The sequence below is a fragment of the Phalacrocorax aristotelis genome, chromosome 10, assembly GCF_949628215.1.
Source record: "Phalacrocorax aristotelis chromosome 10, bGulAri2.1, whole genome shotgun sequence".
Lineage (NCBI taxonomy): Eukaryota > Metazoa > Chordata > Aves > Suliformes > Phalacrocoracidae > Phalacrocorax > Phalacrocorax aristotelis.
In genome coordinates, this window is record NC_134285.1 from 6,524,829 (window position 1) to 6,539,790 (window position 14,962).

At 49.8% G+C, this 14,962-nt stretch overlaps 1 protein-coding gene and 1 long non-coding RNA gene across 9 annotated transcripts in view; both read left to right on the forward strand.

Moving 5' to 3' along the window:
• Positions 1-309: 309 nt before the first annotated feature.
• On the forward strand, positions 310-8,738 carry LOC142062494 (uncharacterized). The gene is made up of 5 exons (XR_012662456.1): positions 310-734; positions 4,279-4,335; positions 5,775-5,828; positions 6,451-6,657; positions 8,056-8,738. It is a non-coding gene; the product is annotated as an uncharacterized LOC142062494 (long non-coding RNA).
• A 508-nt stretch (positions 8,739-9,246) lies between these two features.
• The window catches only part of MICALL2 (MICAL like 2), a 48,040-nt gene continuing 42,324 nt past the window's right edge, over positions 9,247-14,962 (forward strand). For all 8 annotated transcript variants that reach the window (XM_075104915.1, XM_075104916.1, XM_075104917.1 and 5 more), the window contains exon 1: positions 9,247-9,504. In XM_075104915.1, coding sequence (XP_074961016.1) covers positions 9,362-9,504 — 143 coding nt within the window. In that variant the 5' untranslated portion in view covers positions 9,247-9,361. The remainder of the gene's footprint in view (positions 9,505-14,962) is intronic.

A 14,962-nucleotide genomic window follows, 5' to 3' on the forward strand; every position in this document is an offset into this window, starting at 1 on the left:
AATTGCTCACAGAGCACTCACTGGCCTTTTGCAGTACATGCAGGAAATGGAGGAGGTTTAGAAGGGTCAATGGGGTATAATAGATGAGCCTGGTCAGCAGCAACTGCTGACGGGACAGCTTTTAAGAGATTCCATACAGAACATTTCTTTAAAAACAAATAACACAAACTTCTTGGTACATCTGCAAACATTGCAGCAGCTGGCGGCTGTCATAGCGGAGTCTTCGAACAAGCAGCTGCGTTTCCTCTTTGGGATCCACCAGTTCCTCCCTGGGACTCTTCTGACCACTGTTCTCTGGCCCTTGTCTGCTGATAGGGGTGATGGCTTGTTTGCCAGCTGTCATTGAGGACAGAAAAGGAGGTGTCTTCCTTCCCTCTGCTCCAGAGAAATAACTGCTGCATATGCTCATTCTCCAGTCTCACTCAATTCTGGTCACCAGTTTGATTTCACACCATTTGTCTATTCCTCTGGCACTCCACTTGTTAGTAGAGAATCTCTGTAGTACGCTAAAGACGAAGACCTTGGAGGAATTTTATAGATACAGACTTCCAGCTGTCTCCTTGCTGGTGGCAGGGACAGCGGTGACCTCCTGGGTGGCCAGGTGGAGAAATATTGTCCACTCTTGCAAATGAGGAGTGCCGCAGCTGTGCTACTATGTCAAAATATGAATGAATGTCTGGCTGGCTTTGCAGAGAGGAGGAAGAAAGCGGGGACCTGTAAACCCCCCATCAACTGTAAGTAGTCTTGCCTTTATTTAAAGAGATTAGAGCCATCACTTAAGGATGCAACATGCTCTTTTCCTCAGCAGCATCTGCTTCGCATCCGGAGCCACTGCTGTGGCAATTAGCTACATATAAATTATGGGGAGGAACAGCTGAAGAAGATCAAGTCAGTGTAATGGTTTTCCTGAGGGGCTTGGTGACAGCAGGATTAATGTCTGTCTAAAGAGCTCCCAGTGAGATTACTGGCTCCTCTTACCTTAGTCCTTTATCAGACATCATTAAGGTACTGCTCAGTTTGTCAGAGCAGGGAGGTAGTTCCCTTGGTGCTGCTGTGGGCCTAGAGCAACTAGGAACTCGTGTGACTGGCTGGGAAAGGGCTTTTCACAGGCCTTTGGCTGAAGGAGCAAGGAAAATGGCTCAAAACTTACCACGCAAAGACAGCGAGTCAAACAAAGTAGTGGTGCTTTGGTGAAGTTCTTCCCTGCAGGTGGTGCTTTGCAGAAACCCCACTCCAGGGCCATAGCTAGAACCATTTATGGGCAAAAACAAATTGGGTGGCCCCAATTTCTACTCGCTCTGTTGGGGGATGCCTGTTGTAAGCAGACCAGCTCCAGGAGACCTGGTTTGGAGGAGTTGGGGATGTTTGGATGTTGGCAGAACCTTTTAATGACCCTTCACAGCAGGACAGCCACACTTTGCAGAGCAGTGGGAAAAAGAGATGTGTTTGAGAAGGTGGAGGCAGCATCTCTATCATCAGCAGCAGAAATAATCTTTTGGGAGATCAGGAAACAAATTCAAAGGGAGGGAGCGTGGGTGGAAGTTATGCTGCAGAGCTGGGCCTTCCCATAGATCTCCCAATACAAAAAGCATCATCTATGATTTGTTGATCTCTCTGCTGTTTGCTGTATTGAAGGTTCCCACCATCATCTGCTTGGACCCAGTGGAGCTGAGCAGGTTGCCCTGGCTTTGGAGCATGTCACTGAAAACAGATCAGGGCTGAGAATGGGGCTGTCAAGGGGTGCCTGGCTGTGCAGAGACAGCTCGGGGCTGGAGCCTGTCCCTCCTGTCTGTAAAGGCAGCTGTGACAGCACTAAAACAGTTAGCGACGGCCTTACTCATGCCCTGACAGTCGCCTGCCTTTTAATCAGTGCTCTGTAACTTTCATCTCTGCCTGGCTGAGAACCTTCTCTCCTCCCATCCCTGCTGAGCTGACAATGTTGTCCACAGGTCTGCCGGGCTCCTCCCTGGGGCTGGGACCATCTCCTCTATCTTCAAGGAGAGCTGTTGCCTTGCCCAGAGGAGGAGTGGGGAGGCGGTTTGCAGGGTCGCTCCTGGCCAAGCCCATATGCCCCTCATCACTCACCCAGTGGAAATCACTGCTCCCGTCTGTGTTCCAGACAACATGTCCCAAACTGGTGCAAAATCCCTGCTTAGATATTGCTCTACCACAATTTGCTGTAGTCAAGAGCTTCCTAGGAGAGCCATGGGCTGCTACAGCTGGTGTCTGAAGGAGTTCACAGGGGGTTGGGGAACATGGTCAACACTGGCTTGGGGGGAGGCTTTTTGTCTCCTTGGATACACTGGGAATCCCAGCCCAGCTCCTAGGGGAGGCACAACAGGGAAGGAAAAACTGGCCGCAGGTTTGTTCAGCATCATGTGGCTGCAGCCAGCTCAGGGCAGGGCTGGCCCAACCCCTGTGCATCAGCTGGCCCTGCTTTGGTGCCTGTGTGGCTGGCACTGGGCAGAGGTGGAGGGCTGGGGACCAAAGGGGGCCCAGGAGGCACTGGGCAGTCCTGCAGCAGCTGAGGGGCTACAGGGCCCTCTCCCTAAGCATCGTCTGGCAAGGATGGGGCAGGAATAGCTGAATCCAGGCTGGGGACAGGTCTGGGCGTGCCTGGTTGGAAATGGTGGCATGGTACAGGCAGGCTGCAGCGGGAGAGCTGAGGCTTGGGAAGAGGGGGACATGACACCTCCTTCCCCCATGTTGTGATGGCATTCACGTCGGGTCCTCAAAGCTCAGCTGCTTCCCCACAGAGATACCAGGCACTACCTCCATACCCTGCAAGCATCGGGGGATCACAAATCCCCTGCAAACACCAGGCACCTCTTGTGCCAGTTTCCTACTGCAAATTATTTCTCTTTGCTGCAAAGATCAAATGCTTTTATGACCTGTGATCAAAACATCATGTTTTCATGACCCAGATGTGGCACCCTCGGAGGGAGAACGACGCTTGTCCAGCATGCACATGATGGACCTTCGCTGCCTTGGCTGGGCCCAAGCGAGCATCTCTAACCTGACCATACCCCATTCCTGCCCGGCGCAGTGTGGCTGGGAGTGTGGATCTCTTGCTTGTGCTGAAGCCCTGGGGTGGGGGCGCAGCTGTTTGACCCAGCTCCAGGCAGGGTTGTGCATCCCGGGAACTGTGAGGGGTGTCCTGGAGCACCATATGAGTTTGGCCATGAGCAGGGCATGACTAACCAGGGAGGTGCCTGCATGCTCTTGACTCAGTGGCAGCTGCCTCTGGGGCATGCTTGACGTTGGGGAACTGGAAGACTCCCAGCACTGAGCTCAGAGGCAAACCTGACCCAGTACGTCAACAGCAGAAACACAGGGAAGGGTACAGGTAACAGCCAACAAATGGGATTTCATGGTTAAAGAATCAACGTTTTGCTAGCCATTAGAAAACAGGAAAGGGAGAGAAAGAGAAGCCTTCCCTTTGCAAGGAGCAGCATGCAAGAAATCTTGTGCAAAAAAGGGAGAAGAAAGCTCCATTTCCATTACTTATCCTCTGTGTGTAGAAGTGGGCCATGGAGCCTATTCCCAGGACGGCTCCCCGGGGCTCTGCCATCTTCTTCCTCCAGCCAACGTCATCTGAGACCTCAGTCAGTGACACACATAATCCCGGCCCTGCCTGCCCTCAATTAACTTCCTTCTGGCCATACCACAGTTCAGGATGGTATGATTCACGCTTAACTCGAGGAGTTGTTTGCTAAAAGTTAAAAATGGTAAGACTTTGGTTAGCTTTGGGTATGTCAAAGCCAGCCCCACACCAGCTAAGTAGCCTGGCTTCTATAGGGGTACCGTTTGCCTAGGGTGAACTGATTTTTAAACCACTGCATTGCGTCTCTGTGTATTTAGATAATTTGGCCCTAAAGCAGCAGAATATAGAGGTTGCATTTTCCCCTCCTTTTAAATTCAAGAGACCTTCATAATAATATATCTGCCTGTCCTGTGTAGCTGGTGGTGTCTTGCCTTCGGCATTACCTTGTTTGCATGAACAGCATCTCTAACACAAGAAGATAGCGGGCAAAAGAACGTCAAGACCCCCAGCAACAATTAAAAAATTCATTAAGCTACAATAGACCAGTTATTGCTGGGTAATTATTAAGCTGTAAGAATTGCTAATTGTCTTATTAGCATTAAACAATTATGCAAATAATGGAAAACATACCATAAGAGTAATAAAATTACCTCCCTTTGTCTTTCTCTCTTTTTTTTTTTAATACAATAATGAGATTTAAAATCTAAAAGGATGCTTATGGTTTTGTCCTCCAGGGTTTATTGGGAACAACTCTGGAGAGGAGTGAGACCCCGAAGGGCACTCAGCACAGGGTGAGTAGGACACTTTGAACCACGTGTACCATGAGTCATCTTGCAGGGTTTGTAGTGCGACCGCGCCAGGCCGTCCCCACATCCTGCACCCACTGCAGCCACCCCGGCAGCAGCACAGGGGCACGCAGGTGCCGATGGCTTTGGAGGACCACGCAGTGGTCATGCTGCTAGACCAGGACTGGAGAGAGAGGGTTGGAATTTTGACTTCTTATGGGAGTCCCCGTTCTCCGCAGATAAAGCACCTGGTGCTTCAGGTTTGGTCTGGGTGAAAACAAGGCAATTAGTAGTTTTTCAAACAATTAACCACAAAAGTAGAACGTTATGGCCTTTAAAGTTATGCTATCTCAAGGATTTTATTAAGTTCGTAAACTGAGGTGAGAGCTGGCCTGTCTTCTGGGTGAGGTTCCAGCTGGATTTTGAAGGTGGGCAATAAGCTGAATGCCAAGCAAGTGCCTTTGTGTTTCTGTGAAACAAGAACAAGACCTCATTTACCCCCACTGCCAGGAAAAGGATTCTTCGCTTATTCATGTCCGCAACGAGCTTGGAAGAGGCAAAGTGCTTCTTTGCTTCAGCGTGTTAACGTTGTTAATCACTAACAAATATTATTGGCTTTCCAGGCTTTAAACTCTGCTCTGCTGATAAGGCACAGCATTTCAAAGTAGCCAGGCCAGCTCCTGCTCCTGGGTGGGTCCTGCTCCCATGGTGATGCCATGATAGATACGGGTCACCTCACCCAATCTTGTGATCTAAACAAGTTTTGATCAGCAAAATGCACCTTCACTTTCGCTTTCTGATGAGAGCAGTGAAGTTTGAAGCTCCTGGAAGATGGGAGGGAGTGCTCTGCTACAGCAGTGCAAAGATTGGAGATCAACGCTGCCTGTTTCAGCTTCCTTGGAAGAGGAGGGGAGGTCACCTTCTGAAGCAAACACTATCCCTGATGTCCTTGAAGAGCTGCTTTTAGCTCCCTGAGAATCTCTGGTGACCCACCAAGCAGCTGTTTATGGCCCCTTCCTTTTTCCCTTCTCACCTGGTGTGCAGGATGCAGCATGTGAGCAGTCTCCCACCCTTGTTGCCTGAAAATAACTTTCTGACATCAACCACTGGCCTGTCCCATACTCACTGTTTTGGGGGACAGGAAAGCTGGCAGGTCATCTTGCCAGGGGGCAGGAGGGTCAACGAGGGAGAGAGACTGGTTTTTTTGATGTGAAATTGTGTTATACCTAGATGACAGGACACACTTTGCTCTCACACTATTTTTGGTCCTTTGAGGTTCTAATATAATGGGTTTACCATTTATGAGCTTCTCAGAGACATGTGTTGTGGAGAGATTTACCAAAGTGCCTTTTTCTGCAACTTCACATTTCACTTTCATCTTCTTTCTGTGGAAATTCATGTTCAGACTTGAGTTTTGTAATAACGTTTTTTCTGCTACTTTGCAGGTCAAACTAGCCAGACTCGAAGGAGGGGCAGGTATCATGCGGAAGCATTTCTGTGTGAGTAGCTGTGAAATTGTTGGGGCTTTCTTTTCCCTGGCTTGGGTCTTTCTGTCTCTGTGGAGTCAGCCTGGCTGCCTTCTGGGAAGAGAGAGCTGATGAGGCATGTTACTGATGAGATGCATACTTTTTCCTTCTTGTTTTGAATCCCTCAATTTAATACAAGCCATTGGCACGGGAACGTATGAGAGCTGTTGTCTACGACACACACTTCCTACTGTGGGGAGTGAACAGCCCTGCATACAGCCCGCAGCAAAATTAATGAAGTAGCTCAATTTGATCAGCTGATTTTCCACAATAGTTAAAAGATGTGATTTTTGTCTATGATGTTGCACCCTTTTATGAAAAAGAACTTGATTCTTGGCTTCATGAGGCCCCACGTTGTCTAATAGAAGGATTTGACCCTTTCCCCCTCCCTCAGGTCCTCAAGCTAACAAATGTTTGTTGTTTTTCTTTGAGCTTTAGGGTGGTCCTAGTTATATATTTAACTTTTTTCTCTACTGTCAGTGAAGTTCAGGCTGCCGCATATGGGAATCAGGATAAACTTAAGAGGTAATGGCACAGAGCAATCCCCACTAGACATAGCCACCGCCAGGAAGCACTCAGTATTTCTCCTTTGCAGTTTGGTATCTAGGAAGAGAACTGAAAAGGACTGTGGAAGAGAAAGAAAAGGAGATGTGTCTGTTAAGTAGAGAAGAATAAATCACTCTGTATCCGTGGACTGCTGCTCTCCAACAAGCTTCTAAACATGCCTCGGGAAGGGATCCAGAGGAGCAGGCACTGCATTCGCAGGATGCACTCTGCTCTGTGAGCCTGCAGTGCACCACAGGTGGGAAATTTCACCCAGCAGCACTGGGAAAAGCTCAGTGAGTGTGGGCAAAATCCACAAAGTGGGCTGAGGACAGCTCCTCCAAGAAAGAGAAGTAGAAGGGGAAAATACAATTCAGAGTAAGGATTTGTAAGCATTGTCCCACAAGGAACGTCCTGGGAGAACAGCGGTTGTGGGTAATGGGTAGACAGCTGCACAGGCAGCTCTGCTCCCTTCCTGCCCTGTTCCTCCCTCTAGTGCTTGTTAGTTTACCTGTTGGCGCATTAAAGACTCATCAGAGCTATAAACTCCCGCAGAGCTCTCCTTAATCACCAAGAACACTGCACAAGTCGCTGATGCCTGTATTTTGAAAAGCCATTATTGGGCCAGTAGTAATACTATTACTGCGTTAGCTAACTCCTTAAGCGATGTCATTTTAATCACCTTAGCGTATAATGTGGACCTGATTCTTCCGGTTTACCAAGGGCTGTACCTCCAGCCTAACCCCCTCTTGGGATGCACAGCTTGGATCCAGCAACTAATAGTTTCTTCTGGTGTGTGCAAGCTTGGATGCCTTTCTGATACAACCGTCTCAAACACAGATGACCAGGCTTAGTGCAGGGAGGGACAAGGTGAAATGTAGTGGCCAGTGACATACAGAAAATGGCAAGCTGCTGAGCCCAGCCTGGCTTTCTGCTCCGTGGGTCTGGGTCCCCTGCCACCCGGCCCCAGCTGCCCCTTCCCAAAGCGTGAGGTAATGAGAAGGGACTAACCGCATCGACTCATTAAGCCGGGTTTGTTAGAAGACAGATTGACATGTTAAACAAATATTTTTTAAAAAAAGATATCATTCCCTGGGCTGTGCCCCATCTGGGCCATTAAATCTGAAAGGGGTAACTACCACTGTGTCAAAGCTGGGCTCAGAAGCTGATTTTCACTATTTGTACTTCTAGCAGTTGGCAACAACTCCATTTTCAAACATCATTTTCTTCTCGTTTCCCAGTGCTGCACTATGTACCCTGCGAGCGTGGCAGGGGGACGCACACTGCTGATGAAACAGTCTTTGGGTCATACAAAAAGAAGCCCCACAAATGCACTTCCTGAACCTGTTGCATGCCCTTCATTTCTCGCCGGCCCCTAAGTTCACTGATGGCAGAGGTTGGGAAGGGCTGCCCATCGTTAGGCAGTTGGCTTTTCGTAAATTGTGTGAATTTTATCAGTCTAATGAAAAGGTGTCGTGGAAATGAAGAGGGACAGCTCAGCTTTCAGGGCTCCAGCACTGCAAGTTCCCAACTTCCACGCGTCTATTTTGACAAGGGCAAAAGCCAACAACTTTGAGTTAATCCAGCGTTTGTTCTGATCGGTCCCTTGGTAGTCTTGATTAATTTTGAGTGCAGATGTTTATGCTTTCCTTCACAGAATACACCCAGCACGCGGGAGCAGCCTCACCATGCCGTATTTCCTCCTTGCCACACCGTTCTTGTTATGGTTGTGCAGCAACATATGCTAAGGCCTTATTACAAGGGATTCCTATAAATGGCATAAAGGATTAATAATGTATTTATAACACAACTTTGTTTTAGTATAAAGTGATCTATAAATTTGTAATAAATGTTTTATAATGTTTTTGTAGCCTGTTATAAATGATAAATGGGAGACTATAGATGCCACATCAAATATTCATGCTGCATTGTGTGCATTATTATGCCGTTACTGTTCAGGAAACCATTAATAATAAAGTGAATGGAGATGTAAAAGTTGCTGACATGCCCAGCAAGCCATTTATAATGAAATGTATAATCCTTACCATAAAGTAAATACATTGGCCAGTGATTGTTGATGAAATGGAAACACACTGAATTATTTGTGAGGTATTTATATATTAATGTATATTATCCATATCATGTCATAGAAATGCCATTAATATATTATATGTATTATTAATTATTTTTACCTCATTTAGAGGCAGCTCTCAAAGCGTTACCTTGGCTCTCCTGCAGTTTTGTCAGCCGCAGGAGATGTGGTGAGTTATTTTACGGGACCCCTGTGCCGCGGGGCTACCGTAACGAAGCGGCCGCCGTTCTGGCTCCCGCGCCCGGCCACGCCGCTCTCCCCGCTCCGGGGGCGAAGGGAAGGGAGGTGGCTGCAGGCGATGGCCGACAGCCGCCGGTGCCCGACGGGCTGCCCCTGTGCCCACGGCCGACCTCCCTCCTTCCCTCCCCAGGACCAGGCCTTTGGGCCGCCATGCTTCCTCCTCCTCCTCACGCCTCCCGTGTGGCTGCCCCTGCACGAAGGGAACCCGATTTTTTTGTGTGTGGGTGCGAAGGGAATTTCCTTTGTCAAGCCCAACGTGTGGGACCCCATGTCGCGACAGGGCCATGGCGGGAGGGCCGGGGCGCCGCTGGCCCCAGCCCCTGCGGAGAAGCAGCCGACACCCACCCCCCCACCCGCCCCGCCGCGGCGGCCACACACGACACCCCGCCCACGCAGGACCGCCGGTCACGTCCGAAACACACACGTTTTCCGTCATTTCTTCCCCCGCTCCGCCGAGCTCGGCCCCGGGGCGAGGCGGAGTGAGGCCCTGAGGGGCCGCCGCCGCCCGCCCCTCGCCCGCCCCCTTCCCCGCCTCCTCGCCGCCGCGGCCGGCCGCCACACGCCGGCAGCCTGCGGCCGGGCTCGGCACGGCGCGGGGCTCCCTCCTGCCCCGCCGAGCCCCCTCGAGGCCATGGCGGCCATCCAGAACCTGCAGCTGTGGTGCAAGCAGCAGTGCGAGGGCTACCGCGATGTCAGCATCACCAACATGACCACCTCTTTCCGCGACGGCCTCGCCTTCTGCGCCATCCTCCACCGCCACCGGCCCGACCTCATGTGAGTACCCTCGCCGGGCGTCGAGGCCAGCGCATGGGCTGCCGCCTCGGCGGGGCCGGGGGCCGGGACCCTCTGCCCGCAGCCGAGGGCCCTTGCTGGGCTGCGGTCAGCCCACCATTGAGTTGCTGGAGTCCCCAGGCCCTCCATCCACCGTGGGACTTCGTCTTCGCTAGCGGAAACCCCAGCTCCTCCTTGGGAGATGCTGCGGTGGGCGGCCGTCGCTGGGAGCTCAGCTAGCCCCCACGCTGAAAATCTCCAAGCGAAGAGCTCCGCTCTCGCTGCCTACGTGCTTTTTTTTCCTACCTATAGTTTTTGGTTTTCCCCTTCCTTCCCTCTGTGGCTGAAGTATAAGTATTTTATACTTTCCATTCAATTTTATACTTTCCTTTCCATTGCAAAACAAGTTCAGGCACCAATTTTTGGGGAAGCACTTCCTTCTTTGCTGTTTGTGTTTGATTAGGCTGGGCTTTCCTTGCTCAGCCCAACGGCAGCTCAGCCCAACAGCAGCTCAGCTGCTCACGAGTCGGGAGGCGAGGGCTATTTAAACAAAATACAATAGAAAGGCAGGGCCTGGCAGCCGCTGGATTCCCAAACATCACTAATTTTTCCCATCTAGAGCTCTGTCTGTGGAATGCAAAGTGTTTTCCAGCCATTGCTGGTGCTGTTGCTGGTGCCCTTTGGGTTTTGACCTATCCGTGCCAAAATGTTAACATCTGGGAAGGTGAATCACTAAAGGAAGATGTAGATCCTGCTTCCTAGTTTGGTTTTGGTTTTTTTTTTAGACTTATCAGGTCTTTGGACTTTGAGGTGGGGGTGTTAAGGGAGGAGGTCAAGGCAGGGGAGCAGCGCAAAGATTGCCCAGGGTATTGATTTAACCATTAGGTCTCTCCCAGTGAGGTGTGTCCCACTGGCAGAGGACCAGGTTGGCTTTTCTGTACGGCAGTTTTCCTCCTCTTCCTTGAATTCTGCCTTTTTCCTCATGCTGTCAGGAGAGCCTGCCACTGGGGTTTGTGTGCAGAGGTCTCTCTTACAGGTATCTTGCCTCTGGTGGAAGCCCAAGGAGAAGATCTTGTCTTGCGCTCTCTCTCTGTTGTTTTGAACCCTGGAAGAGGCAGGAGCAGGCTTGGGCAGTGGGAGGTTACTGCAAGAGCTTCAGGCACGCATTCTCTGTAGTCCCCATTGCTTGGGCAGTCACCATGGTGGTTCTGTGTATGGCTTCCTGACATGCTGTCATGTCCACTCTAGATATTTCCTTTCCTTCCTTTGATTCACAGTCCCAAAGGTACAAAATACCAGGACAAAAAGGCTGAAGTGACCAGGAGGTGCTCGCAGAGGGACCGTGACTGCTTCCTGGCTGACTCTGCAGGTGGCCCATCCGAAGCATGGCTATAAACAGGGGCTCAGTGACTTGAGAGCTGTTGACCAGTTTAGTGGGTTGTTTATAATCCTTGAACTGTGCGTCAAGGGTTGTGGATAGACATATCTTAAATAAGTTCTCCTGTGCTGAAGAGGGAAGATGTTCCTTGTGGCACCTTTCTGTTCCCATTAATTTTCTTTTATGATGGAAATTCTGCCTGCCTTTATTCAGGACCTTACATAAGCTCCTTCTGACTTGGACCAGCTCAGCAAAGACTGCCTGAAGGTTAAAGTAAGAGAGGCTTTTATCAATGACCTCCCTTAGCAGTGTCAGTGGTGTCATGCAGGAAAGCACCAGGTGCATCCTTGGCTTGGCAAAATCCTGCTGGAAGGAAGTCATGCTTTCAAGTAGTTGGTGGCCAGGGCTGCCAGGTGTCATGTGTCAGATCCTAGGGCTGAATACTTGTGCAACTTCTCCAGGTATCTGTAAAAGCTCCTCTGAGCACTGGCGGTGCAGGAGCCACCGGCAGAGAAGTGCAGCTGGGTGCACATGTGGCTGTGACTCCTGCTTCCCAGGGGTTCTAAGTGGTTTATCCTGAGCTCCTCCCCTTGCTTCTAGCAAAGACTCTAGCTGAAGATTAAAAGCATCATACTGAAAATCAAACTAGAAAAGAATAATTGGTGTTTGGAGTGCTCTGTGTGTTTGCAGCAGCTCTGCTATATAAATCACTTGCAGAACACAATTCAGTCACGGCATCCAAGTTTTGCAACAGTGTGTTTTCTGTCTTGGTTTACACAAATTACATTCTTGGGCTGAGGAGTGCAGGGGATTTCTCCATGCAGGAGCCTGAGAAATTCCCAGGAAAACTTCAAGCAATTACAAAACATGGTCATAATCACAGGCTTCTCTTGTCGGGTATGTGGCTCAGACGACAGGCTGGTGGGGGTCTCTCCCTGCTTCCTGTTTTCTTGCTGGAAAACATATGGAAAATATCATAACTTCTCTCAAACCTGGCTAATGTCAGTCTGTATGTTGTCGCTGAACAGGGCAGGCTGTGTAGAATTAGACATGCATTTCCCACTCACTTCCCACTCACCCAAGGATGCTCTGGGGGAGTGGAGGCACATGCTGAATTACCATGGAAATTCATTTCTCTCTTGTCCCAGCTGAAGAGTGCTTCATAGCCAGCCCCAGGCAGGTCCCAGCCCATTTTCCGGGATGATTGCAGAGCCCTGAGCTCCTCTCATCAGAGGAACATGAGGCGGTGTGGCAGGAGGCTGGGGTCAGCAGCTGCCGCATGTGATGGCTGTGCAAGCTCCAGCCACGGTTTTAGTGGCCTTGGTCTGATAAGTGAGCTGGAAGAAGCAGGGGAGCCATGCACACTCCCTCAGATGTTAATGCCAGATGTTGAGGACAGGTTTTGATTAAGCTCCTTCTCTTTGTCCGGGATCTCTCCCAGACTGTGAGCTGGTTTTCAGCTCAGTGTTCTGGGAATTGACTGGTTGTGAAATCCCCCTTGGCAGCTGAGCAGCAGCGGGTGCCTATTCCTCCAGCAGCGTTTCCTGGGCCGCTGTCAGCTCAGTGGGGCAGGATGAGCCCGACAGTGGCCAATACGGACAGTGAGGTCCCTGTGCTGAGGATGGGTTGCCCACAGTCTCCATCTCTTTAGCAAAAGGCTGGGGTGAAGCAGAGCTGCGGCCTGCTTGGCCTCTGCGGGGTTGTGGTTTTTGCAGCAGGCGAAGGCAAGGGGAGGATGGTTCTGGGGTTAAGGAGTCTCATCTGTTGTTAGGAACCCCTGGCAGCACACTGCAGCTCACCAGCAAGACCAGAGCAGTGTGGGGCAGGCATTGCTGAGAGGAGGATGAGCGCATGGGGGACATCTTCCACCTGGGATTCCCAGCCCTGTCCCCTCTCCCCAGTTTGTTTGAGCCTCCAGAAAAAGCACAGCTGAAAGGTCCTGTTCCCAGCGGAGCACACTGGATTTGAACCCTCTGTTCAAGGATTGCGAGGTGGCAAAGGGTGCTTCATTCTTTTTAGTGATCCTTTTGACTGCGCGTATCTTATTGTCTATAGAGAAAACAGTACAGAAGTGCCGAGAAGCAGAAGCTGTTTTGGTACCATCATGGCTCTGGGATTTTTTTTTTTGCTCAGTTTGCTCCAAGGTCAAGTTTCCAACCAAGTTAGCGCTTGCAGCAGTAGCAGCAGAGATTACTCCTGTGGAAGCACATGTGCTTGCAAAGAACTGTGGCGTGCTTTGCGAGTGCTGGGTCTGTGCAGCTGGAGCAGTGGGTGGTCACGGAGGTTTGTGGGCGTGAGAAATGCTTGGCCACTTATTGCTAAGATAAGAATTTTTGGGGGAGCTAAAAACTTCACTTCTGTTCCTGTGCTAGTGAACTTCACTCTGATTTGTTTCCAACACTGGAGGCCCTCTCTTGGGTCAGGTTTATATTTCTCACCTCTTCCAATTAATTCAGTTGCCTGTATTTTCTCAGCAGAGAACTCCTACTTCTCCATTTGTACTACCTTTGCTTTCTTAGGATTACATTGGTCAGAGAGCTTTGGTGTTCCAAGATAGGAGATGCACCGATAAGATCAATTTCCAAAAGGAATATTATATGTAAGTAGTTTGCCAGACTAGTCAGGGAAGGATTGATGATGAGAGGGTAGGAGGCTCTTGAAATGACCAAGTAACCTGGTTGTTTGCACCCTCCTTCAGGGAACAGAAGGGGATTTCAGACATTCACTATCAAGAGATTGGGGTTTTTAGGTCTCTGTTACATGCCACACAGTGTGAAGCTGCACGCACACTACCATAGCAAACAGCATTCAGCGTGGCTGAAGGCCACTGACTGACAATGCATAGGTAACTCCGGTATGTTATGCCTTATGTGTCGGCACGACTGAGGAAGCTGGAGCTTCCCTTTGCTCTTGCAGGTGTTTTCCTGCGTTCAAGACATCTCTGCTACAGAGACTTTATTTGGGAGCAGAACCAGGAGTGAGGCAGAGAGCTGAATCACCTCCTTCAGCTGGCTCTTAAAAAAGCTGATTTTCTTCCCTGACACAAACCAGGATGATTTTATCTATTGTTTCACTGAAATTTTTTTTGGCTTGCAGTTATTTTTGTCGCTCTTTTTAATCCATTGTCTCAGGGAAGGGAAATCTCTGGGCAGGAACACTGCTTGAAGAAAAACCTCTGCAAGTCCCTTTGATTTTGCACCAGAAACAGTATATGATTTATAGTTGGGGCCTCTCTTATTTATAATGCAATGTGCTACTTTCTATACTAAATAGATAAAGGACCTCCTGGCTTACTCCTTGTTGTTACAACTCATGGAAGAAGTTCTCCTGCTGAAATACAGATCATGTGTTTGCCTCATGAATAGGTCACTGCAAGCCAGCTTTGCCCTGACTTTCATGCAGTTATCCCAGCTCCTCTCAGAGATGAGGGACTGGCTAACAAGGGTAGGTCCACATCGGTTATAAAGGTGCTATGTACAAAAATGCAAAGTTGGTGCTGTAGTCTTTTCCTCTGTAGTCTGCTCCTCTGTAGAATTTCCTCTCTGATGCTGGCTTTTTGCTTAGCTCTGTGCCAGCAGGTACAAGGACTGTAAAGGAATTGACCGTGCCCGCTTGCCTGGGCAGAAGGAAGCAGCGTTGGAGGGCAGGGCTGCCAGCCAACAGTCAGTTTTGTATTCCCAGTTTAGCAAGTAATGGTCAGTTTAAAACAAAGCTGATGGTGGCTGTTTCCTAAGCGAGGGACACCCTCTGCTATGGGTGAGAAAGCACACTGTATTGCAGCTCTAGTTCCAGTAGCACAAGCTCACTCTCCCCCCTGCCTGTCCTGACAGGTCCCAGTTTGAGTTCCCAGCACAGTTGAGAGAGAGGAGGCATCTGGGCTGGGCCAGGGAGGGGGAAAGCAAGCCTGGGGAGAGGGTAAGAGGGAGGTGATGTCCAGGAACAGCAGAAAGGAAGAAGGATTGTTGACTTTGGATTGTAACTGCAAACAGCAATTGTCTCTTCCTTTTCAGTTATTGGTTATGATTACAAATCAAAAGTGACAGCCCTAGGGAAAGGAGAATTAAGATTTCTATAGGCAACTTT